Source organism: Myxine glutinosa, chromosome 1 (assembly GCF_964187855.1).
Source record: "Myxine glutinosa chromosome 1, kmMyxGlut1.1, whole genome shotgun sequence".
NCBI classification, from domain to species: domain Eukaryota; kingdom Metazoa; phylum Chordata; class Myxini; order Myxiniformes; family Myxinidae; genus Myxine; species Myxine glutinosa.
Genome location: NC_136261.1, coordinates 163,746,973 through 163,774,222, shown reverse-complemented (window position 1 = coordinate 163,774,222; position 27,250 = coordinate 163,746,973). Strand labels below are relative to the sequence as shown.

The following is a 27,250-nucleotide window of genomic DNA, read 5'->3' as shown; positions in this document are numbered from 1 at the left end:
GATTTTAAAGAGATTGATTCTCTCTCTTGGGTGTGGCTGGCATCGCAGGCGGTCGCAGTTGTGCTGGCTCTTGGTTCATGGACATTGTGGACACTTCTCTCTGCCCTGTATCTCTTGCCCCACTAAGTACGTGGACATTTTATGCTCTACACCTGCATTGCGACACTCTGAGCCTGTCTCTTTTTCGGCTCCGGGCCTGTCGGACTCTGCCTGGATTGTTGGCCGAGCACGTGTGCTCCTCTCTTGGCCTGGGTCACTCTGCCGTGTGGACGATCGACCTCACTCTGCAGGTCCGTGTTGGGATTGTTGTTACCTGCTGGTGCTTCTCAGTGGCGACGGCGGGACGTTTCGCGCCATGAGGAGAAGAATCCTTCCCTTTATCATTGGTATTTAAATAATCACAATCTAAATATCTGTAATAAATAAAATTGTTAAACGTTTTCCTTTCTCTCTGTCCATGAATGTCTCTTCTCAATTGATCTGCCATTGTTCGTATCCAGTAAGACATCGAGTGTAACGGCTTTAGCATCCCTCTAGCGGTGACCGATGGTTTTCGCTCGGCCATGTAAATTTCCATCAGGGTACAAAGGAAACCGCCGGAGGGTATGTACGGTACATTCTCCGATTGGCGCTCAAAGTTGCTAATTTAGAACCTGCTAAGCACAAAGTTATTCGTGCGTGGCAGCCAGGGTCCTGTAAGTTCGGGAGGGAATGGAGGTTAACCCCCTCGTGGTAAACCTGAACCCCAGGCCACAACATGGTGTCTTGGAGTGGAATTCCTCTGAGCACAGTAACAAATTGGTGCCAGGAGTGAGATACCCCTCCGGACACCCGAACAAATTCGGTGTTCTGGAGTGGGATATTGAGATTCTGCCTTACGGCTTCATGGACCGTGTTTTTCAGTTATATATATATATATATATATATATATATATATATATATATATATATATATATATATATATATATATACCGTATCAATATATATATATATATGTATATATATATATATATATATGTATATATATATATATATATATATATATATATATATATATTCATTATATATATATTCATTATATATACATATATATATATATATATATATATATATATATATATATTCATTATATATATATATTCATTATATATATATTCATTATATATATATTCATTATATATATATTCATTATATATATATTCATTATATATATATTCATTATATATATATTCATTATATATATATTCATTATATATATATTCATTATATATATATATATATATATATATATATATATATATATATATATATATATATATATATTGATACGGTTCTGAGATTTGTATATATGACCATTAAAGGCTAAAGGTTTGCCCCTCGTTATGACTCGTTAGTCCACAAGCAACACGTAGGCCCACTTCAAGTATTATTATGTCATAGTATGTGTAAGAGTAGGCCATTTCCCTAGTAATATCTGCATTGTGGAAAGAAATGAGCTTAGGTCCTTTTCATTTGCGGCCACCCTCTAATTCCACCGATGGCCAAACTCGATCCCGCGCCCCATTTGGCTGATCCCTCCGTGTGGTATGCTTTGGCTGCCAGCAGCATTAGCTGCCCTTTGTTCGCTCGAACTAGCCCAGTAACACGAGCTAGGCCTAAGAAGAGGGAGGCACGTGGGGGTTGAGGGGGGGGGGGGGGCGGCGTCAAGAAGCACGTCAGAGGTGGTGACGGAAAGGGCTATCAGCCAACCGGGGTTCTGTGGGCATGGCGTGATAGGGCGTGGTAAGGGCGCGTCTGGCAAATGCTAGAAGGTTCGCTGAGCAGGGCTACATAAGCCTTGGCACAAAGCCCTTGGACAGGACTCGAGTGCACACGACAGGACTGCCCTTAAAAGGACTGATGAGGACTTGCTACCAAAGGACTGAGAGGACTTGCCAGCAGGACTTATGAGAAGAACTCGTTACCATATCTGGAAGGAATTGCGCCTTGCCGGAGGACTTGCATGAAAGCACCTGCACGAGAGAGAGCCCTTAATTGAGAAGCGCATTGTTAGCGCCTATTCGCTTATTATGTACGCAGCCACGCGAGTGATTAACCGCCAGAGCCCAGCCCTACCGTTTCCCCGTGTTATCCCGTGCGTGCCAACGACACGCAGAGAGCTCCTGCCGTCTCGGCTATTTCATTTACTTCGCGGTGCGAGCTGGGGACCGGAGGAAGAGCTGCCCGGACGCCATCCCTGGACGTGCTGACCTGTTCATCTGCAATCCCCGTGTGAGTGTCTGAGTGTGAACGGGCCCGTTTGTCTGGGTATTAAGTATAAGACTGTGATTAAGGACTGCACTGTGTCTTCTTCTTCTGATTATTGTACAAAGTGTAAATAAATCTTGTTATTCCTTTTCTTCCCAATTCAACCGTTTCTGTGATTTCCATCATTGGGTAAGCGTGGCACGATTAAGAACCGCTTGGATCGGGGTCTAGTCATTGATAACGGCTCGGGTCACGGGTTCGCTACCGCTCGGCGTATCCACCAACACCCGTGAATCAGGCGGGGCTTATTTCCTCGTTTCTGGGCAGCGTGAGTAATTAAGTAATAGCGAATTCTTAGTCCTAAAACCCTATTTTGCGCTGTCCTGGAAGGACGTCATAGGTCCCGGGTCCCGTCGGCTAGTCAAAGACAAGGGCACTAATCCCATCTTGGTAAGGGGAAAAGGCCGGCGCTGAGATCCACAACAATTGGTGTCAGGAGTGGGATTTGGAACCTGGGACTAAATTTTTTAGACCAAATTTTGGACACCAACTGTGCATATTGGCCGCAACAATTGGTGTCGGGGGGGGGGGGGGGTGGGATTGTACTCGAAGTGCGCTTAATGCACTCAAAATTACGAGCGGCCGAAATTTCATTAACACCCAAATTTAATTCGTGCCATGGATAACCAAGACGGTCGGATGCCGGTGGGGGTAAATGATGAGGTAGAGGGAGAGGAAGTAATAACCCAGGACCCCCGGGAAGAATTGGGAGGAATGGAGGATGCAATTGATGAGGGTGCGTTGGCAGAGGTAGCAGGGGTAGAAAATGGCGGCGCCTCGCACGTGGCGACGAGGGCCGCGCCCGCTGCGCAAGTGGGGGTGGTGGACATGCAAGCCTTTATGGCGCAATTCATGGCGGAAATTTAAAAAATGAGCGACAAATCCACCAAAGAATTGAAAGAAATGGGGGAGCAATCCACCAAAGAAACCCGGGAAATGAAAGAAATGATGGGCACCCAACAGAATGAAATAAATAAAATAAATGGCAAATTGGACACCCAAAGTGACAAATCAAGGGCAGAAATGGAAGAAATAAAAGACGGGTTAACTGGGTTTGGAAACATAATAGGTGGCCAAATAAAAAAAATGGGGAAAGACATAAGGCGCAGGTCGAGCGGGAAAGTCGCATTGGTACGCGACGAGGTAACGCGATTTGAGGAACGCGGGGAAAGCGATCTAGAGCAGAGCACAGTTAAGTTGACAGGGGTAGAAATCGCGACACGGGGTAAAGAAAAGCCGACGGCCGCCGAATTAGAAGAGAAAATTTTAAGTGCGCCGGCAGTCGTTGGGCTAGGAAAAGAAAAAGAAATTATAGTGGAAATTGGGGATGAAGAGACGGCAGAAGCAGAAATTAAATCGGAGGAAAAGATGGAATATGTGCAAAGTCCGTGTTCGCATTGTGATGTCGTGCTGCCTAACCCCAATGAAAGTTTGCAGGTGCGGTTGCAGGAGAAGAGAATCGCAAAGGTGAGTAGGAGCGTGTATGGCGCGAAAATGTTTGGCGCGAAAGTGTTTGGCGCGAAAAGTTTTTTCGCGCGCTTGGGATCGCGACGTCACCCGGGCGCTCGTGGAAGGTCCGTGGTGCGTTGTGTGAAGGTGAATGGCGCGCGTGTGCGAACGGCGCCGGAGCGCGAGTGTAAGACGGAGTGTATGTGGGAAGAGTGTGTTGAAGAAGAGTGTGAAACGGAGTGTGACACAGTGTGCGATAGCCGAAGAGAGTGTGCGGGAGTGCACACCAGAGCACGTGATTGGGTGTACAGCAAAATAGTGCACACCCATGGTTGTTACGGAGTACGTAACGGGAGAGTGTATGCGAGGGTGTGCGATGGCCAAGTGTGTTACAGAGTGTGTAACAGGAGTGTGTGATAATGGAGTGTGTGCGAGTGGCGTGAGTACACCTGGGTGGTGTGCATGAGAGCGTGCGGTGATAGAATGCAGGGAGTGTATGAGAGGCGCTGGAGCGCCTCGGTGTGTGAGTATGGAAAGGGTCACGTGGTGTGGGAATGCGACTCAAGCATCGACCCAGACCGGGGGGTTAGCGTTGAGGCCGACGTATAGCCGACGCGAGCTCTCAGGGCGTGGTGTGCTTTGTGTGCTGCGGGGGCCGGCGGGGATCGTTGCCGTGGCGGCATGCACGATTCGGGCCGGGCCCCGCCCTGTATGGTCGGTGCCGCGTCGTAAAGGCGATCAGCACGGTTCGAGGGGAGGAAGGAGAGGTCGGACCTTCGCCCCCTGGCGGGCGCGGTGCTTCGGCCGGGGGAGGTTGGGCCATCGTGCCGGGGACCGAAAGGCCCCACGCAGAGATGGCACCTGGAACCTTGGCCCAAGCATGCCTCCTCCCCAGAATCGAAAATGCCGGATGGACCCAACCAACAGGAGACCAACCACCCATATGCATCGCTCGGCTTTTCGAAGCCGAGCTGTGACGAGAATGTATTTCCGTACCGGGAGGCTCGAGAATAGTGGACGGATAGCGATAGTGTTGAGAAATGGTACCCTGCGGGGCGAATGGTAGCGTTACCATTCACACATTGGGGGCACATGAGCTCTAGATTATGGGGATGGCAGTGAAAACTAGCCGAGGGCGGGCTAGGATATTGTTAGGGATTTAGAAATGACAGCAGGGACAAGATTTAAGTAGTGACATTGGTACAGGTAGAGGGGACATAGTCAGATTAGATGGATGATAATGACGAGGGTGTGCTTAGTGTAAGGGAAGACGGGAAAGCACGAGTATTAGAGGGAAGTAGTTAGTTAGATGATGCTGTGTGTATGAGCTTGAGATTGAGAATCTTTGTGATGAGCTCGAGCAAATGAGAAATTGAATGAGAATATTTGTGGTGAGCGTGAGCAAATGAGGAATTGGTCGGGGATGACCAGAGGTGATGTATGAGTGGTGTATTGAGGACGAATGGAATTGTGTTGAGTGAATGGACTTGCATGGTGTGCAAGTGGGAAATATTTGGTGTAGAATGCTTGGTGGGAGTAAATGGTGTGGAATGAGTGGTGTGGAGTGCATGGTGCGAAGGAGTGGATGAGGGAAGATGGACACCTTCACGAGTACCCGGGGAGGGTAGTTTAAAGTTAGGTAGAGGGTTTAGGTAAATTGTTGGACATTGACACCAGTGGTGCAGGTAGTAGCAAGGTTTTTCTTGGATGGGTGCATGAGTCCGTGGAATGGCTGGGTGTGTGGGCTTTCTTGGTGCGTATTGTTATTGGGGCACTCCGCCACTGGTAGTCTGTCGGCCAGGTGAGGCCGCAGGTAGGCTCTGGGGGCCATTTAGAGTCAGAGTAGTGTTCAGTGGGGCCCGAGGATCCTAGGAGAGGACCCGGGTAGCCCAATGCCAGAGAGGGCATCAGAGGGGTGAGAGAGCCAGGAGGGGCCTTCCCCAGTGTCGGGTAGTCACAAGGAGCATGGTAAGCTTGGGTGGCAACTTCAGTGGCGGAGGTGCGCAGGTAGTTAGACCTGCTGGTAGTGCCACACGACCCAGCCCCGAAATTGTGCAAAGGCACAGTAAGAAAAACAAATTGTAAGGCACCACAGGGTGGGTCAATGGGAATTGGTTTTTAGAACCACATCGTTTAAAGATGCCAATTGGCAGGGCATGACCCCGGGTAGTTTAAGAGTTAATGTTATTAGTGTATAGTTAGGATGAGAAATCTCATCGCACCATCCACATCCACTCACCAAGGGAGACGGAACTCCACACCAGGTTTTGCAAATGTTTGGATGGAAAAGACGCATCATGACGTGAGTGTGACATTGTGGTATTCCATCTCTTCCTTCTTTGGAGGGATTGGATGACGAATTTGCCTTTGGGGGATATGGGAGACCAAACGTAGAGACAGAATTTGTAAATTGTAAATACGGGGAGGGGCAAGGGTAGTGTAGGCTGACATGGGGGGTACGAACGGCTAGGGACGAGCTTTCTCTGCTCGCTCTCCAACGCTCCTCATGTTGCATTGCCTTGTATTGTGTGAACCTTTGCGCCCTTTCCTCCGCTAACTCTGCTTGTCTTCCTCCCCACCCATGGAACCATTTTTTTTGTTGAGGGGAGTGTGCCATGGTCAGGAACCCTGAGCTGTGCGGCTGCACTTTGCCACACCGGTGCAGCTGCACTCTGCTGCCTATTGCCGCACCAGTACACCCTATGAACAGGACTCGTGTGCACACGACAGGACTGCCCTTAAAAGAACTGATGAGGACTTGCTACCAAAGGACTGAGAGGACTGAGAGGACTTGCCAGCAGGACTTATGAGAAGAAGTCGTTACCAGATCTGGAAGGAATTGCGCCTTGCCAGAGGACTTGCATGAAAGGACTTGCACGAGAGAGAGCCCTTTATTGAGAAGCGCATTGTTAGCGCCTATTCGCTTATTACGTACGCAGCCATGCGAGTGATTAACCACCAGAGCCCAGCCCTCCCATTTGCCCCGTGTTATCCCATGCGTGCCAACGACATGCGGAGGGCTCCTGCCATCTCGGCTATTTCATCTACTTTGCGGTGCGAGCTGGGGACCGGAGGATGAGCTGCCCGGACGCCATCCCTGGACGTGCTGACCTGTTCATCTGCAATCCCCGTGTGAGTGTCTGAGTGTGAACGGGCCCGTTTTTTCTGGGTATTAAGTATAAGAATGTGATTAAGGGCTGCACTGTGTCTTCTTCTTCTGATTATTGTACAAAGTGTAAATAAATCTTGTTATTCCTTTTCTTCCCAATTCGACCGTTTCTGTGATTTCCATCATTGGGTAAGCGTGGCACGATTAAGAACCGCTTGGATCGGGGTCTAGTCATTGATAACGGCTCAGGTCAAGGGTTCGCTACTGCTCGGTGTATCCACCAACACCCGTGATTCGGGCGGGGCTTATTTCCTCGTTTCTGGGCAGCGTGAGTAATTAGGTAATAGCGAATTCTTAGTCCTAAAACCATATTTCGCGCTGTTCGGGAAGGACGTCATAGGTCCCAGGTCCCGTCAGCTAGTCAAAGCAAGGGGACTAATCCCCCCTTGGTAAGGGGAAAAGGCCGGCGCTGAGATCCGCAACAATATATATATATATATATTTATATATATTTATATATATTTTTATATATATATATATATATATATATATATATATATATATATATATATATATATATATATATATATATATCTATATCTATACAGACTTGACATTTAATATGGAATTTTTTTTTTTTCTTGACTTGGGTTTACTTTCTTCACTCAGTATATCAATCTGGTGAGTTTCTTTTACACGTTGGTGATTTATTTGTTAAAAGAACCATGTCACTGATTGTCTGTCGCAGCAAGAAGTCAACAACAGGATTATATCACAGGTGGCATGGCAAAATGTACGGACAGGTGCATTTGATGATTGGCTTCACAGTCGGTTATACAAGGGTTGTTGCGTTCTGTATTTGTGGAAAACAACTGCTGCACATCTCCAAAAGTTATCGCCGCTTCCTCTGGAGATGGTCCGTCAACTCGACAATGCTGTTTGTCATGGAGTGGTGGCTTTACGAAATTACGGCATGAAAGAGTGTGCTATTGCTCGGCAGTATGGCATCACTCAAGGTCAGGTGTCAAAGATCCTGAAACAAAATGCTCAGAGGAGTGTCCCTACTCCAATACCGAGGCCAGGACGTCCCCACAGAACCACAAGGAGGGATGATCGCCAGCTGCACCGGTTAGGCCGCAATGGCTGTACCAAGTCAGCTAATCGGCTTAGGGCTGAGTGGTAGCAACTGACAAATGTGCCTGTATCCAGAAGGCTAGTCAACCAACGACTGGTTCAAGTAGGCTATCGTGTCAGGCGTCCCCTGAGAAAGCCACGCCTGACCAGACAACACCGCCATCGCCGATTGCAGTGGGCCAGAGAGCACCGTCAATGGCAGCCAGGACACTGGAATCACATGATCTTCAGTGACGAGTCTAGATTTCTGGTCTATCGTCAAGATGGCCATGTCCGAGTGCACAGACAAGTGCATGAAGCCTACAAGAAAGATTGTATAGTGCCAAGAGTCCAAGCTGGAGGTGGTGGGGTGACCGCTTGGGCTGCTTTTCATGCAGGGGGCAAAACTGACCTGGTTGTTCTGAATGGAAACCTGAACCAGTTCAAGTACAGGGCCATTCTGGAAGAAACATTGCTTCCATTTGCTCGTGCAGCCTTTCGAGGAAACTTTGTCTTCCAAGATGACAATGCATGGCCTCATCGTGCTCGCATGATCCAACACTTTCTTGCTGACCGTGGTGTAGAGCATATGGAGTGGCCTGCCATGTCCCCGGATATGAATCCGATAGAGAACTTGTGGGCAGAAAATATCGCCTCAAATCGACCACTTGGACCAGCAGCCGAGCTCTGTGCGTGAATTGCAGCAGGCTATTGTCACTGCATGGCAAGCGATTCCTGTCCAAACCTTGGCAAATCTCGTGAACAGCATGCCTCAACGTTTACGTGCTCTCCTGAATGCTCGTGGGGGTTACATGAAGTACTGAACTGTAATTTTACTGTCTGTAATCCCAGTCATAATTTAACTTTTGTTTTTGTTAAAAAAAAATTTGGCTAATGTGCAAAATAAAGAGATACTTCTGGAAAACGTACAGAAGTTTAACACAGTACTGTCCGTGAATTGAGTTCGATATCAGTTTACATCACTTTCAAGGATCAATTTATTTGTTTCGAAATGTCAAATGTGGTGTTTGTTTCTTTTAAAGGTCACATTAACAAAATATAGAATAATTTCAACATAATTCCAATGAACTTTTGGTTCTAAGACATCTTGAAAAGTAAGTTCACCCCCACAAAAAAATACTCCATATTAAATGCCAAGTCTGTATGTATATATATATATGTATCACCAATATCATGAAACATTTACATTTTGTAGTCCATTGTATAATTTAAATAAACATAAATGCAAATTTCGCATGTGGAAAAGTAAGTTCACCCCTACTTTTGTCACGACTTCAAATACCTAAAATTAGAATCAGGTGCACCATCTCAGGTGCAAATGATTAGAACATCGTCAGAGAGGATCTTGGAGGAACCTGTCTCATTTGAACCTCAGACATTTAGTTTGGTTTGCTCTTTGTTGTTGAAGTGTGCGGCATCACCATGCCTAGATCAAAAGAGCTCTCTGAGGCCTTCAGAAAGAAGGTTAAAGATGCCTACGAGTCTTGGAAGGGATTTAAAAAGATCTCCAAACAATTTGAAATCAATCATTCGACTGTCCGGAAGATCATCTACAAGTGGAGAAGATTCCAAACAACTGCCAACTTGTTCAGGCCAGGCCGCCCCAGCAAGTTCAGCCCGAAAGCAGACCGCAAGATGCTGAAAGAAGTCTCTAAGAACCCCAGAATGTCATCACGGGACCTCCAGGTAGCTCTTACCACTGTTGATGTCAAATTGCACGAGTCTACCATTATAAAGAGGCTGCACAAATTTGATCAACATGGGAGGTGTGCCAGGAGGAAACCTTTGCTGTCCAGAAAGAACATCAGGGCAAGACTAAAGTTTGCCAATGAACACCTTGGCAAAGACCAGGACTTCTGGAACAATGTGCTCTGGACAGATTAGTCAAAGGTAGAGCTATTTGGCCACAGTACCAGAAGACACGTTTGGCGAAGACCAAAGATAGCATTTGACCACAAGAACCTGATACCAACTGTAAAGCATGGTGGTGGAAATATTATGGTTTGGGGCAGCTTTGCTGCATCAGGGCCTGGGCAGCTCACCATCATAGAAGCCACTATGAATTCTTCATTGTACCAGAGGGTGCTTGAGGATAATGTGAGGCCATCTGTCAGAAAGTTGAAGCTCAACTGAAGGTGGACCTTGCAACATGACAATGACCCTAAACATACCAGTGAATCCACCAAGGAATAGCTGAAAAGAAAGAAATGGAGGGTTCTGGAATGGCCAAGTCAAAGCCCGGATCTAAATCCCATCGAGATGTTGTGGGGGGATTTGAAACGAGCTGTGCATGCAAGAAACCCCTCAAACATCGCACAGCTGAAAGAATTCTGCATGGAGGAGTTGGCTAAAATTTCTCCCAGTCGATGTCAGAGACTGGTAGACAGTTAGAAGAAACGCCGACTTGAGGTTGTTTCTGCCAAAGGGGGCAATACCACCTATTAGAGCCAAGGGTGTACTTACTTTTTCCACATGCGAAATTTGCATTTATGTTTATTTAAATTATCCAAAGGACTACAAAATGTAAATGTTTCATGATATTTGTTATATTATATCAGCTTTATCTGTCAATATTGTTGAAATGAAGATCAAATAGCTGTATGTTGAAATATGTTGAAAAAGTCAAAACTTTACATGGGGTGTATTTGCTTTTTCACGTGACTGTATATATATATATATATATATGATGTTGAGTCTCCTCAGGCAATGATGGCATTGCCATCATATTGCCTTTATATGGCTGGTACACACGGGTAAGTGTGTGGTATAGACGGGGGTTGCCACTCTTCTCCGTCTCTCTGTTGGTCGTTGGGGAATTCACCCTCTTCCGCCCGTGCTGTTGGAGTCGACTGGGCTCTCATCCACCTGATGTGCAGTGCAATCTGCCATTTAAACCGCATGGCTGCAGACCGTTACCCTGGTAAGGGAGGCTGGCAGGTACTACACCTTGCCTACAGGTAACCTGGGATTATGCAAGGCAGGGGCATCCATCTCCCTGAGGTATCAGAAGACACCCGCACACCGAGAAGAAGACGTGTTGGTCACAAATATGCATACACACAGTACATACATCATCATCATCATCATAGTGTCTTTCGGTTGCTAATTATACTCACAAGCGTGACTGCGTGCTCCGCTTGCCTCACCACACGTCGTTTCAGAGGGATAGGCATCTTTGACCATTTCAGTGTCTTTTGGGTCTTTTGTGTCTTCATGGTGTTTTGGGTCTTCAGGGCCATTTGGGTCTTCAGGGTCTTTTGGATCCTCTGGGCCTTTCAGGGTATTTTGGGTCTTTGGGGTGTTTTGGGTCTTCAGGGTCTTTTGTGTCTTCTGGGTCTTCAGGGTGTTTTGGGTCTTCAGGGTCTTTTGGGTCTTCAGGGTCTTTTGGGTCTTCGGGGTGTTTTCGGTCTTCGGGGTCTTTTTGGGTCTTCGGAGTATTTTGAGTCTTCAGTGTATTTTGGATCTTCAGGGTATTTTTGAGCCTCTGGGCCATCAAGAGTATTTTGGGTCTTTGGGGTGTTTTGGGTCTTCGGGGTGTTTTGGGGTCTTTGGGGTATTTTGGGTCTTTGGGGTCTTTTGAGTCTTCTGGGTCTTCGGCGCCATTTGGGTCTTCAGGGACTTTTGGATCCTCTGGGTCTTTGGGGTGTTTTGGGTCGTCGGGCTCTTTGGGGTCTTTTGGGTCTTCAGGGTGTTTTGGGTATTCAGGGTGTTTTGGGTCTTCAGGGTCTTTTGGGTATTCAGGGTGTTTTGGGTATTCGGGGTGTTTTTGGGTCTTCCAGGTCTTTTGGGTCTTCGGGGTGTTTTGGGTCTTTTGGATCTTCAGGGTGTTTTGGGTATTCAGGGTGTTTTGGGTATTCGGGGTGTTTTTGGGTCTTCCAGGTATTTTGGGTCTTCAGGGTCTTTTGGGTCTTCAGGGTCTTTTGGGTCTTCAGGGTGTTTTGGGTATTCAGGGTGTTTTGGGTATTTGGGGGGTGTTTTGGGGTCTTCCAGGTATTTTGGGTCTTCAGGGTCTTTTGGGTCTTCAGGGTGTTTTGGGTCTTCAGGGTGTTTTGGGTCTTCGGGGTGTTTTGGGTCTTCGGGGCTGTTTGGGTCTTCATGGTATTTTTGAGCCTCAGGGCCTTGAAGGGTATTTGGGGTCTTCAGGGTCCTTTGGGTCTTTAAGGGTATTTTGGGTATTCAGGGGTCTTGGTGGTCTTAAGGGTCTTGGGGAAATTAAAGGGTCGTCAAAGGTCTGAGGCGTCTCAGCAGTCTGAACGGAATTAAGCGGGTTAATTAAGAGGGTGTAGCGGTTACCGCTGGATGCACACAATCGCCTTGCACCGGCCAGAACACGGCCAGACGCGCCTCTCCCGGGCATGCCCGGACTCACTGTTCCCGGGCACGCCCGAACCTCCCGGGCACGCCCGCTCTCGCCTTTCCAGGGCTCGCCCAGAGCGTCCGGGCATGCCCGCTATCGCCTTTCCAGGGCTCGCCCAGAGCGTCCGGGCATGCCCGCTATCGCCTTTCCAGGGCTCGCCCAGAGCGTCCGGGCATGCCCGCTCTCGCCTTTCCAGTGCTCGTCCAGAGCGCCCGGGCAGGTCCGCTATCGCCTTTCCAGTGCTCGCCCAGAGCGTCCGGGCATGCCCGCTATCGCCTTTCCAGGGCTCGCCCAGAGCGCCCGGGCATGCCCGCTATCGCCTTTCCAGGGCTCGCCCAGAGCGTCCGGGCATGCCCGCTATCGCCTTTCCAGGGCTCGCCCTGAGCGTCCGGGCATGCCCGCTATCGCCTTTCCAGGGCTCGCCCAGAGCGTCCGGGCATGTCCGCTATCGCCTTTCCAGGGCTCGCCCAGAGCGTCCGGGCATGCCCGCTATCGCCTTTCCAGGGCTCGCCCTGAGCGTCCGGGCATGCCCGCTATCGCCTTTCCAGGGCTCGCCCAGAGCGTCCGGGCATGTCCGCTATCGCCTTTCCAGGGCTCGCCCAGAGCGTCCGGGCATGCCCGCTATCGCCTTTCCAGGGCTCGCCCAGAGCGTCCGGGCATGCCCGCTATCGACTTTCCAGGGCTCGCCCAGAGCGTCCGGGCATGCCCGCTATCGCCTTTCCAGGGCTCGCCCAGAGCGTCCGGGCATGCCCGCTATCGCCTTTCCAGGGCTCGCCCAGAGCGTCCGGGCATGCCCGCTATCGACTTTCCAGGGCTCGCCCAGAGCGTCCGGGCATGCCCGCTATCGACTTTCCAGTGCTCGCCCAGAGCGTCCGGGCATGCCCGCTATCGCCTTTCCAGGGCTCGCCCAGAGCGTCCGGGCATGCCCGCTATCGCCTTTCCAGGGCTCGCCCAGAGCGTCCGGGCATGCCCGCTATCGCCTTTCCAGGGCACGCCCAGAGCACCCAGGCACGCCCAGCCTCGACTTGCCAGGCCGCAGCCAAACACGCCCGGGCAGGTCCAGACTCGCCTTTCCAAGGCTCGCCCTTGATACCCAGGCATGCCCGGTATAGCTTTTGCCGGGCAAACTTCCCGACATAAATGTGTATATATATTGCTGCCCGATAAACGGGCTTTTCAGAGTACCCGAGTGTGATACATTTATTAAACCTACTCGGACGAATTTCCATCTTTGGTCGCGTCAATTCTTTCAACTCGCGTTTGTTAATTTTTTTTTGAAGAAGAAGACGTTTTCGTCGCAGATAAACGAAACGACACAACCATATACGTTTGCTCTATGCCGGTAAAGTTATAAGATGTGGTCACAAGTTCGACATGGAGATTATTATTGCCCAGTATTCTTTTTTATTATTCACAGAATTATTTTTGTCAGAATTAATGATCGTTATCGTTGAAATGACAGGTGACAAGTCTTTCTGCTTCGCCATTTCAACCACTGAGGCCCGACTGCCGACATCAGGATTTTTGGCATTGAGGTTTCCTCCTCAAGGTTTTGACTAAACTTTGTCTGTCCCCTATCCTCTGACCTGCCTGGCTTGGTTCGACCTGTCCAGTATAGCTTATTGGGTCATCGGGGCACGCAAGCTGCTCCACGATCGTCAACGTGATCGTCAATTGGAGCAGTATGTATTAATTATCTTTGTGTCTTGCAACATACATACATACATATAAGACACATACACACATACAAATATGCACACACACACACACACACACACACACACACACACACACACACACACACACACACACACATACATACATGCGCTGTTCTTGACAGCATTGCCCTTTGAGGGTATTTTGGATTGGAAACACACACTATGGGCTACGCTGTAAAAACCGGATTATATTCATTGAAGACAGGTCAGATTTGGAAGAATCGAACATGCAGAGAGGAGTTTGGGAAAAGTTGGCAAACGTTTTTCTTTTTCCAATTTGAGGATACTGAATCAACAATTATTGTCTGCCACCCTGCATTTCACCTTCATAACCTTATATATGTGGCTTGAGATGACATATTGAAGTAAAAATTGTATGGGGCACTTCTTCCTAGACTGGAGCTATCTTACTAGACTGGAGGTATCTTCCCAGACTGGAGGTATCTTCCCAGAGTGGAAGTATCTTCCCAGACTGGAGGTATCTTCCGAGACTGGAGGTATCTTCCCAGACTGGAGGTATCTTCCTAGACTGGAGGTATCTTCCGAGACTGGAAGTATCTTCCCAGACTGGAAGTATCTTCCCAGACTGGAAGTATCTTCCCAGACTGGAGGTATCTTCCTAGAATGGAGGTATCTTCCTAGACTGGAGGTATCTTCCTAGACTGGAGGTATCTTCCTCGACTGGAGGTATCTTTCTAGACTGGAGGTATCTTCCCAGACTGGAGGTATCTTCCTAGACTGGAGGTATCTTCCTAGACTGGAGGTATCTTCCTAGACTGGAGGTATCTTCCTAGACTGGAGGTATCTTCCAAGACTTGAGGTATCTTCCCAGACTGGAGGTATTTTCACAGACTGGAGATATCTTCCCAGACTGGAGGTATCTTCCTAGACTGGAGGTATCTTCCCAGACTGGAGGTATCTTCCCAGACTGGAGGTATCTTCCTAGACTGGAGGTATCTTCCTAGACTGGAGGTATCTTCCTGGACTGGAGGTATCTTCCTAGACTGGAAGTATGCACACACAGCTACTCAGTCTAAATGTCAGCGCAGATTTAAACTGTCAGATCCTTCAGTTTCGCAGGCAGAGCATGGCCTCAAAATGTGTGCTGTCCATCGGATGGACATTAAAGTGGCCACGTGGCATTAAGAAACTGCTTCGGGAGAACTTTAACACACTGTATAATAGAGTATCGTGCACAAGAGACTCCTTCCTGGTTATGTACAAGAGCAATATTTATCATTTTCTCAACAACACAACATTGACCCTGATCAGAATACTGGCGCAGCTGAGGGTGGCAAATATGGATTTAAAAAAAAAAAAAAAAAAAAAATAGGGTGGCAAATGTGGCTTGACAACTTGTATTTATTCTTGCCAACATCTTGGTGTGTTTGACCACAGGAATGGCATACACTAACCCAACAACAGTAAGTAAGATAAGCACACGGGCATACCACAACTGACCACTCCCACGATAACCCACCATTTTTGCTCTGACATTTTTCTTCTCCCCCTATCTCGATCATCCTCTGGCCAACGCATTCTTCTCCTAACACACCCAGCTCTTTTTGCCGACCTTGACCTTGCCTTCCCCATCTCACCCAATTCCCCATCACCACTCCTTTTAGCTCCCTCACTCCCATAAATTCCAACTCACCCACTTGTGCCTGTACGTCATTGTATATACCTGGTGGGTGTAACCAGTTGTCTACCATGGGACATTTGGCTTATTGTTTATTGCAGACTAGTTTAACTAACCGCCCATTTTGGGGGGTTGCTGAGACGGTAGATAATAACTGCCACACATTGATTCGACAGTCCAGGATTTATAGCATTCTCAGGTCGAAACATCAAAAGTATGCCTTTTCATGCTTTTTGACAACCCACAGTTGCTTGTGCATCTTCTTGACTCCACTACCTTTTTCAATAGCGATACTACATGACATCAATAGTTAACCAGCACCAAGCTGGGAATCAACTCCAGCCAATGATGATTCTCAAAGGTGAAACAGCTCTACGTGGATGACTTCTCTGAAAATATGACCATACGTTACAATTCTCTGTTAAAAGGTGGTGTGTTGCAGGTATTTTTTTTAGAGATTTCATAGTGAGAGCAACAGAAGAGATTTTATCGTAAAAATGGCAACAATGACTTCCCTCTATGAGGATAGGCAGTCTGGATGACGAAAGACAACTTGTCTGCATAATTTAATTTGTAGCGAATGAGAAGTGCCAAACATCATGATTCCTTCTTTTTTGCACGCAGAGTCAAGGCTCGTGGAAGAGCTAGAACACATAGCGGATCAAGACACAACTGAACAAAAGTAACAACAGAAAGAGAAGGGGGAAATGCCAACAGCAGGGCCGAGGGACAAAATAGATGGAGTCTGATAACAAGGGATGTGGGTAAGGATGAGGGGAAGGGCTGGAAGGCCATTGCCAACACACTGTGCCCAGACTGATTCTCATTAAGGTTCAAAGGAGAATGGAGGGGTGGATAAGATGGATTGAGAAACAAACTCTCAAGAAGAAAGAACTGGAAAAAATTGGAGGAGTGGGATGTGGCTGGATTAATGAGGTTAGAAAAGATCATGGTATTGGATGGGGAGAGAGTGATCTGGGATGGTGGTGAATAGCTGATCTGGGATGGTGGCATGGGAGCCAGCCTAGAGGAGAGGGGACAGCAGTACTCGATGAAGCTGCGGATGAAGTTTTTGTACGAAGATAGGTGCTCAGGTGTGCAAGACCAGAAAAGAAGGGGAAAAAGACAGAGACCACCAACCTGTCGGTGATGGCAATGTGATAGGCCCATAGACTGAGGTTCATCGCAGGAGACTCCAATGATCTTGAAGACTTTGGTTTCAACAGCGTCAAGCTAAGCAAAGTGTGAGGCATGGGAGCCAGCTTAGAGGATAAAGGGCAGCAGTACTCAATCAATCTGCGGATTAAGTCCTTGTGGGAGGACAGTAGTTCAGGTGTGCTAAGAAAGGACTTTTCACAATGGAGGATGCCTAGTCGGTGGCTGGCTTTGGAGGCCAACTTTAGAAATGTGGTTTGCCCAAGAAAGATCATGGCTGAGAGTGAGACCAAAGAGTTTGAGTGAGTGAACTTCTTCGAGAGGATTGTTAATAAAGTAGATATGAGGGTTTGCCATACGATCCTTTCAGAGAGAGAGATAGTGAGTGCGTGGGATTTCTCAGGATTGAAAGACATATTCCAAGTGTTTGACCAGCTTGGGATGTTTTTCAAGGTCTAATGAGAGGGAAGAAGGTGCAGCCTACCTGTCTGAAGGATAATGGATGTGACGGTAGAGGGTGGAATTATCAGCAAATAGAGAAATAGGATTTTCCAGAGAGTCAGAAAGATCATTGATGAAGATTAGGAATAGGATGGGGCCGAGAACACTGCCGTGAGGCACTCCAGCCTTTAAGGGAGAGGAAATGAAGGGATTTCATTGAAAAAACATGTTTGCTGCGAGAATGGATGAAGTCAGTAACCCAAGAGTGGAGTTGGCCTCGGACGCCATAAGCAGAGTTTGGAGAAAACAGGATGCCAGGCTTTATCTAAAGCTCGAGATATGTCCAGATAGACGGCTCTGATCTCAGGTCTAACATTGAGGGCCTCCATCCATTGTTGGGTGAGTAGAAGCAGCATATCCAAGATTGGGTGACCAGTCTGAAACCAAATTGGTGATCATAGATGAGGTTGTTGGAGAAAATGAATGATTTCATATCAACTGCGATGATGGATTCCATGAGCTTGCTGACGGTTGGAAGTAAGCTGATTGGTCTGTAGTTAAAGGGATTGGAGTTCATACCGTTTAATGGGATGCAGTGATGTTGGCTGACTATTGGTATGGAGCCAAAAGTATTTTTCACCCATGACCTGCCGATGGGCACCCCAAGCATGTACACAAAAATTTGAGGGAAATTGTCCAGGTAGTTTTCAAACTTGAAGTCAGAGGACATTCATATTAAACTCAAACGTGAATACCCCAAACAACTCTTTCCAATACTGCATTAGAAAGTAAACTGCAGTCATAAATTGTAACAAGAAAATGAATATAAATAAATAAATTGTCTATCTCTGTGGTTGTTATCTCCATTTGCAGGTGGGAGGAAGTTCTCTCAGAACTCAAAATGTCCACCTCCTTTTTTGGTAAAAGATCACTATTCATGAACCAAATTGTGAAACTTTGTTCGGCCTTGGCTGCCAGCTTTGTTCATTTAACTGGTTCATGAATTTTTCTCCTCTACCGTTAGTCCCCCATGCTTCGTGTGCAGAATACACTTTGCTATGGAGGATGAATCCCTTCGCCTATAAGCTCCAGCTCATTTAATCTCAGATTCGTCTGGAACCTAGTAGTTGTTGGCTGTGGAACAGGCGACACCTTTTTAGCTTTGGTGTTGAGCTCTGTCCTATCTTGAGGCAAGGATCTCTTCCCTCACTGGAGAAGGTGCAGTCATTATCCTTTTCAGCACACGTCCGGCTGCTCGGTGTGGCCGCACAGACAACCCCCAGTCTATGAGGGGTCTTGTGTCCTTTTAGTCATTTCTGTGACTGATTGTCATTGTTTGGCATATTTAGTTGCAGCCAGCCATTTTGCTTTCCACAAGAGACCGTCGGGTCTCGGGTGCTTGACAGTGATCACCGATGACACTCAGGGGAGCCATGCCAAGAAGGTATATGCCAGGATTGTGCATCTGCCGGCTCCCTATTTCCTCAGTGGTTTATTTAATAGCTTGCCATTGCTCAGGATCTCTCACAGGGGAGGAATCGACAACCAAACCCCAAATCTATACATACTGGGAACATGCATGCAGAGGGTTATTTCACTTTTTAAATGTTTGTTGTACCACATCAAATCACAAATCGACCATGACTTCAAAAAAAAGAAACATAATGACACGGGTCGCAGCACCTTCCTCCGAGTGTTATCTAGTTCTAGAGTGTTCGATTTTGTGGCTGTAATGGTGTAATTACCTCCGCCACCGAAGGTGGATGGAAATTATGTTTTCACCCCTGTCTGTCTGTTTGTTTGTCTGTCTGTTTGTTTGTCTGTCTGTTTGTTTGTTTGTCTGTTTGTCTGTCTTTGTTTGTTTGTTTGTCTGTTTGTTTGTTTGTCTGTCTGTTTGTTACTTGCCGGAAAAAATTCCGGCAAGTATGTTGATTGGTTGGTTAGTCTGTCTGTCTGTTTGTGAGCAGTACTACATCTACATCGTTGCACATAGCATCGCCATACTTTACTCACATATTTGCCTTGCCCTGGAATAGACTGTGCCCAATTTTTAAATCTCTAGGCCCAAGGTCAAGCTCAAGGTCACTCAAAACGTGAAATCAGGGGGGTCAAGTTTTCATTTAAAATATATTTCAAACCACTATAACTCTAAAATTACAAGAGATATGCATACACTTACTGTTACTGACATATAGGAAGTCACATTCGACATTTCATTTGGCACCATGACCTTTGACCTTGAGTGACCATGAAAGGTCAAACTCAAGGTCAATAAAAAAAGTACATTCTGGCAAGTCCTCGGTCTCTGACCGATTTCTAGTTTGTCTGTATGTTTGTCTGTCAGTGAACACGATATCTCAAAAAATTGTGGACGGATTTGGACGAACTTTGGCTGAGAGGTATGTGACGATGACGAAATGATTAGATTTTGGTGACGATCCGGATTCGGATCCGGCTAGTAGGATTTTTAAAGTGATTCTTCACCACTGGGGGATAGGGCCAAAAACGATATATAGCAGAATATCTCAAAAAGTTGTGGGCGGATTTGGACGAAACTTGGTGGACAGGTTGTGTGTGTGTGACAAGGACTAATCGTTTCGATTTTGGTGAAGATCTGAATATGGATTCATATATGAGAATTATTAAAATTTTAAAGTGATTCTTCACTATTGAGTGATAGGGCTAAAACCGATACATAGCACGATATCTCAAAAAGTTAGGGACGGATTTGGACAAATCTTGGTTCACATTGGGTGTGTGACAAGGACGAATTGATTCGATTTTGGTGAAGATCTGAATATGGATTCTGATACGATAATTGTTTAATTAAGTGATCCTTCACCATTGAGAGATCGGGCGAAAAGCGATATATAACATGATATTTAAAAAAGTTATGGACTAGTGATGGCTAAACTTGGTGGATGAGTTGTTTAGGTGACGAGAACAATCCGATTTGATTTTGATTCAGGTCCGAATCCAGATCCGGCCTTTCAGTGAATACAAAACATAAACTGTTCAGCCTGGCGGAGGTTTGCTCTCTACCGAGTGTCGTTCTAGTTTATAGTTGTCTTCAGCATACATATTTTGCTTCCAAATACAAAAACAGTGCAACAACATCTATTTTGAGGCTTTGCTTTTGGTTATGGAGAATTGGAGCATGGTGGTGCCTCAGCTCTGTTTTAGCACAAATAAGTTCAATGATTCCTCGTGAAGCTAAAATCTTTGTGAACACGTACGCATTACCAGAATGAAGAGCCAAGCACTACTTACAGCCAGATCCAAGCTGTAGTCTCTCTTCCGCTGTCCACCATTTTTCAAAGCAAATGAGAGGATGACATCCTTTTCTTTATTACCCGTATAATTTACTTTTGTGGTGCTACTAATAATGACATTCTTCTTGTTATACCTGTGGAAGCTTGTTATCTTCAATGGCTGGAAGACACACTCAACAAAGTTATTTCTACAGATTCAGTTTTGGTAAGGGATAGAACATCACAGACGTTTTGACTTAGTGAACCTTTACCAGTACAGGGTAAGCTAAGTGTTTTCTTTCCATCAAGTGCCATAAATAATAATAGCAAGAAACATTATTGAAATAAAAATTGTTTCAATTTCCACGCAATGTGAAAAGGCAAACAATTTTATCGATGAAACTTATTTCAAAAAACGTTAACATAGATTTGGACTCGAGCAATGTACAGACAAACTATTTAGGACAATCCAAAGTATGAGGACGATCCCAGTTGAAGAATTAGAATTAACATAATTCAGACATGCATGACAAAATCACATATTAGAAAATGCACCATGTGACAGATGAAAGTTCCACTTTTCTTTTCTTTTTCAATAAAAGAGAATTTTTGTTTTGTTCTGAATTTCTTATTGTGGCATGTCAGCAAAAGACATTATCATACTAAAATATGCAATATGGAGTCTGTCTGGCATGTCAGCAAAATACATTATCACTAGTGGGGTCACCCGTGGGAATCCCACGGACATGGACGTGTGTGACATTTCGACATATTGAGTTAGATGCTGCACCTGCACATTCAGTTTCACAAAATGGTTACTACCCATTTATCAGATCCACAAATAAGGTAATCTACACAATGTGTTTACTTCTGATAACATGTGAATGCATGTGCGTGCACATGGGAAATACAGTTTGAAATGTGTTATCACATCTCATGTCAAATGTACACACACACACACACACACACACACACGCACACACACACACACGCACACACACGTACACCGACACACACGTACACCGACACAAACACACACACATATATATATATATATATATATATATATATATATATATATATATATATATATATATATATATATATATATATATATATATATATATATATATATACTGTATATATATATGTATATATGTATATATATATATATATATATATATATATATATATATATATATATATATATATATATATATATATATATATATATATATACACACACACACACACACGTATACACACATACATACATGCACACATACACACACACGTACATACATGGACACATACACACACACATATATACACATATACACAGACACACACATACACAAATACACACACACACACACACACATGCACCCACATACACACATACAAGCATGTGTATGCATAGTATATGTGTATATATATATACATGTGTATACATATACAGTATACATGTATAATGTATATATCCCACATGTCCCACATGTATATATCCCACATCCTACATGCATATGCATGTTTAAAGTGTACGTGCACAAAACTAATAAAATAAAAACGAAAAAATATCTCTTGGTAATTTCCTGTAACTCAATGAAATTCAATGAAATTCTCTCGGTGAATGCACTCCGTTTCTCGGTGAATTTTTCTTCTTGGGCGGTGTATAATCGCTCAGGACGAAATATCTCTCAGCAATTTCCCGTCTGTTAATTTATTTATTTTAGCCGGCGAAGCTGGTGTTGTGAATGAACGCGTACGTATTATGTTGAAAAACCAGATTATGCTGGATCCTTTGAGAATTCCGAGCTTTGACGCACCAAATCACTCAATGGAGGCAGCCATCTTGCGGATGCGGAAGTATGCATAAAAAATTGAGGAAAAGTTCAATAGGAGTTTGTTTCACCCGTCTGTTTTTGATTCACAATCTTATGCACCTCTAATTTGTAATTAAAATACTTTAAGACCAACCTCTTTCCCCGGGCCCGCACGGGCCCTGGTTATCTTCAACAAACACCAGAACCAAATGAGATTCGAGCATTTGAAAAAAGATTTCACAAACCAAATCACTCAATGGTGGCCGCCATCTTCCGGATGTGGAAGTATGCATAAAAAAATTGCGGAAAAGTTCAATAGGAGTTTGTTTCACCCGTCTTTGTATGATTCACCATCTTATGCACCTCTAATTTGTAATTAAAATACTTTAAGACCAACCTCGTTCCCCGGGCCTGCCCGGGCCCTGGTTATCTTCAACGAAAATCGTCACCAATTACCGGAACCAATGATATTCGAGCATTTGAAAAAATATTTCAAAAAAGCTTTTTACCACATTTCGGACGCTGAAAACGGCATCAAATATTCTAAAATTGACGAAGAATTATTTTTTAGAAATCTCGTGGCCGCAGGGGATAGTTTTCCACGGCCGGAAATATCCGAAGTTGAGACGGAATTCACCGAATTAATCAAGAAGGAAATTTTATAAATTTTAATCTCACCCAGAATGCAAATGGTGTCATTTTGAACTAGGTACGGTACCGACTACACCTACCTACAACCAACTACCTAACCTACTGATGCCATAGTGATGGGAAAAATAGTGGCAAGAGGCTTTGGCTTCGCCGGCTCATTGCGGCTTTGCAGTCGGGTACTAGTACATATGTGAATTAAACGTCCATGCACACGTGAAATGGAGTTTGTTTTCGCACACGTGAAATGAACACGTGAACCTTTACTTCCGGATAATAATGTTGAATGAAATAAGAATGAAGAAATATATGTCGGCATCATTGTTGACGTTTTTGTGATGACTGTCATCAAACGGAAAAGTAATATATCTTAACGGAAAAGAAAAAGAGAATTTTTAATATATGTTGACATGTTGCCGTCTGTGTCATGTTGGGCGGTGTATGATACATCGTGACGCGATTTTTAAAAATATATCTCTGCATTTTCCCGTGTGTACATGAATGTTCTCAATTATTTCTGACACCGAGTCTAAAACCATCGATAAAAATGAAATCAGATGGTGAATTAGATTGGAGATAAAGGCATGAGAGAGACTCAATGGTCTTGAAATTACAGGCCTTTGAGAATTAATTTCGTTCTATAAACGGAAACTTTCATCGGATTTTCTTCCCGTTTTTTTTCAACCGAGTCTAAAACTATGTCAGCGACTGTTAAAAATGAAATGATATATCGAATTTGAGTTGAAATAAAACTGGGAGAGAGAGCAATACACCACGGGCCTACAAAACAGGCCTCAACGCTATGCGAGTTAATAAAATGGTGGATATTTGTTTATATGAAGCCTCTCCCAGAATAGGTGGAGCTACTCTCTAAACGGAGTAAGCCACACCCCCGGATAGACAGACAATCACCTACGCCTATTATAATATAGATACTAAAATATGCAATCTGGTGTCTGTCTGTCTGTCTGTCTATGATACATTACTTGTCCAATCTTAACCAAACTTGCCAGGGGGACTAAGGGTCACAGGACGGAGGTTGTTGTGATTTAACTCCCTCCCCCCCCCCGCCCATCCCCAAGGGGGATTTCAACCTTGAACGAACTTTGTGTTAAGGTGTATAAATAGCTCAGTGTGGTATATGGTGTTGCAAAATAAATAATACTTTTTCCCCCCAGATTGTGTTGACCACATGTCCACGATTTTTGAATTCAAATTTCGCGTGCGTCATCATGACATGTCGCGCACGTTGCCTGCGTGTTGTCTCCATCATATTTGCGACTAATGTTCGTGTCTTTGCTGAAATATTTTAAAAGTCAACTTCAAATGGTTTCTGAAGCTAATGGTGGACATATTGATGCGTATTAAACGTGAGTTTTTAATTTTTGAATGAAATAAGGCCTTTGGTTGAATTTTAATCCGATTGAAACTTCATTTCATCTTTGGGGAAAAAAGTATCATTTATTTTGCAACACCCCTTATTTCATGGGGAACGTGGAAGTAAAAATCATTTTAACCACAAACTTTTCTGTCAATTCTTCCCAACATATGGTGACCTTTTAAAACAGTCACGACTGTGGTTTAACACTAAACTGAAAGAAATCTGGAGGAAATTTACGTTCTTGTGGCATTATATGCTTATCACATTCCCCACAGACTAATGGATATGAGCTGTCTCAAATTATGAGGTTTCTAGGTCAGGTGCTCAAATGGATCTTTATGCATGAATGATGTGCCCCATTGCTTGACCAATGCTTCTGGCCATAAGATTATGTGGACTGCACATGGATTGTTCATAACTCATATTGAGGACTTATGTGTCATTTCTCCTGGCCATGGCTACAAGTGTGATGTACAATGTTACCTCTGACACTATTATGTCCAAATTGTGACCTTTATTTGAGGCATGACCCCATTCGTAACGCACACTTGCCTCAATTCGAATCTCGACCCAGCTATAAACTGTCATCCCGGTGTTTCACAGGCAGGGTAGCCTGGTGGTGGCTTAACGGTTAAGATGGCTGGCTTGAAAAATTAGGGTCGTGAGTTTGAGCCCCTCTCGTGCCGTTGAATTAACACCAGGTGGTTTGACTCAGCCTGTCATCCTTACGAGGTCGGCAAAATGAGTACCAGCTTACCAGTAAAGGTGCACTGCATCAATGACACAGCTGCATCCCCAGACAATGATGCAACCAAACAGCCACAAGCTTCATATGTTTGATGTCGCTACATGAAAAGGTGCTACTAATAATTAGTAGCATTACTAATTATTATACGTCTGCGTATATGGCATACGTCTGCGCATATGGCATATGTCTGCGTATACCAGCAGACGGGACCGCTATACAGACAGGGTGATTCATCAATGTGTGCCGTCCCTCGCATGGACGTTAAAATGGGCGTCCTGTCTGCTGGTATACGTTGGTGTACATAATACATTAAACATCTGTCTTTCGCAAAGAGTAGGCGAGCCATCGAAAACACCCTGAATAAATTCCAAATTTCTGTTTTAGCTTTAGTTGAACGTGATGCCTGGCCAGCTGGTTCATGAAAGGCTTACGCAAGCTTCCCCCGGCCACCCCGGCAACAACGTGGGAATAATTGTGACTATTGAAGAAGAAGAAGAAGAAGAAGAAGAGGTTGAAGAAGATTAATAACCCATCGCCATCCGCATGATAATGGCAGACATCCAAATACACCTGACCCCCGAGCTGCTCCCATAGGGAGCGAGTAAATGAAATCCAGTGTTTCTAGTAAGTCAAATCCAGTGTTTCTAGTAAGTCAAATCCAGTGTTTCAAGTAAATCAAATCCAGTGTTTCTAGTAAATCAAATCCAGTGTTTCAAGTAAATCAAATCCAGTGTTTCTAGTAAATCAAATCCAGTGTTTCAAGTAAGTCAAATCCAGTGTTTCTGGTAAATCAAATCCAGTGTTTCTAGTAAGTCAAATCCAGTGTTTCTAGTAAGTCAAATCCAGTGTTTCAAGTAAGTCAAATCCAGTGTTTGTAGAAAATCAAATCCAGTGTTTCTAGGAAATCAAATCCAGTGTTTCAAGTAAATCAAATCCAGTGTTTCAAGTAAATCAAATCCAGTGTTTCTAGTAAATCAAATCCAGTGTTTCAAGTAAGTCAAATCCAGTATTTCTGGTAAATCAAATCCAGTGTTTCTAGTAAGTCAAATCCAGTGTTTCTAGTAAGTCAAATCCAGTGTTTCAAGTAAGTCAAATCCAGTGTTTGTAGAAAATCAAATCCAGTGTTTCTAGTAAGTCAAATCCAGTATTTCTAGTAAATCAAATGAAGTGTTTCTAGTAAATCAAATCCAGTGTTTCTAGTAAATCAAATGAAGTGTTTCTAGTAAATCAAATCCAGTGTTTCTAGTAAGTCAAATCCAGTGTTTCTAGTAAATCAAATGAAGTGTTTCTAGTAAATCAAATCCAGTGTTTCTAGTAAATCAAATGAAGTGTTTCTAGTAAATCAAATCCAGTGTTTCTAGTAAGTCAAATCCAGTGTTTCTAGTAAATCAAATGAAGTGTTTCTAGTAAATCAAATCCAGTGTTTCTAGTAAGTCAAATCCAGTGTTTCTAGGAAATCAAATGAAGTGTTTCAAGTAAATCAAATCCAGTGTTTCTAGTAAGTCAAATCCAGTGTTTCTAGGAAATCAAATCCAGTGTTTCAAGTAAATCAAATCCAGTGTTTCAATTAAGTCAAATCCAGTGTTTCATGTCAGTCAAATCCAGTGTTTCTAGGAAATCAAATCCAGTGTTTCAAGTAAGACAAATCCAGTGTTTCATGTCAGTCAAATCCAGTGTTTCTTGTAAGTCAAATCCAGTGTTTCTAGGAAATCAAATCCAGTGTTTCAAGTAAATCAAATCCAGTGTTTCAATTAAGTCAAATCCAGTGTTTCTAGTAAGTCAAATCCAGTGTTTCTAGGAAATCAAATCCAGTGTTTCAAGTAAGACAAATCCAGTGTTTCATGTCAGTCAAATCCAGTGTTTCTTGTAAGTCAAATCCAGTGTTTCTAGGAAATCAAATCCAGTGTTTCAAGGAAATCAAATCCAGTGTTTCAAGTAAGACAAATCCAGTGTTTCATGTCAGTCAAATCCAGTGTTTCTAGTAAGTCAAATCCAGTGTTTGTAGTAAATCAATTCCAGTGTTTCTAGGAAGTCAAATCCAGTGTTTCTAGTAAATCAAATCCAGTCTTTCTAGTAAATCAAATCCATT

General features: G+C 44.6%; 1 protein-coding gene across 1 annotated transcript in view; it reads right to left on the bottom strand.

Moving 5' to 3' along the window:
• LOC137430786 (uncharacterized) overlaps positions 1-27,250 on the bottom strand; it is a 311,105-nt gene that overhangs the window by 27,283 nt on the left and 256,572 nt on the right. The window contains exon 21 of the mRNA XM_078771248.1: positions 20,581-20,742. Coding sequence (XP_078627374.1) covers positions 20,581-20,742 — 162 coding nt within the window. The remainder of the gene's footprint in view (positions 1-20,580; positions 20,743-27,250) is intronic.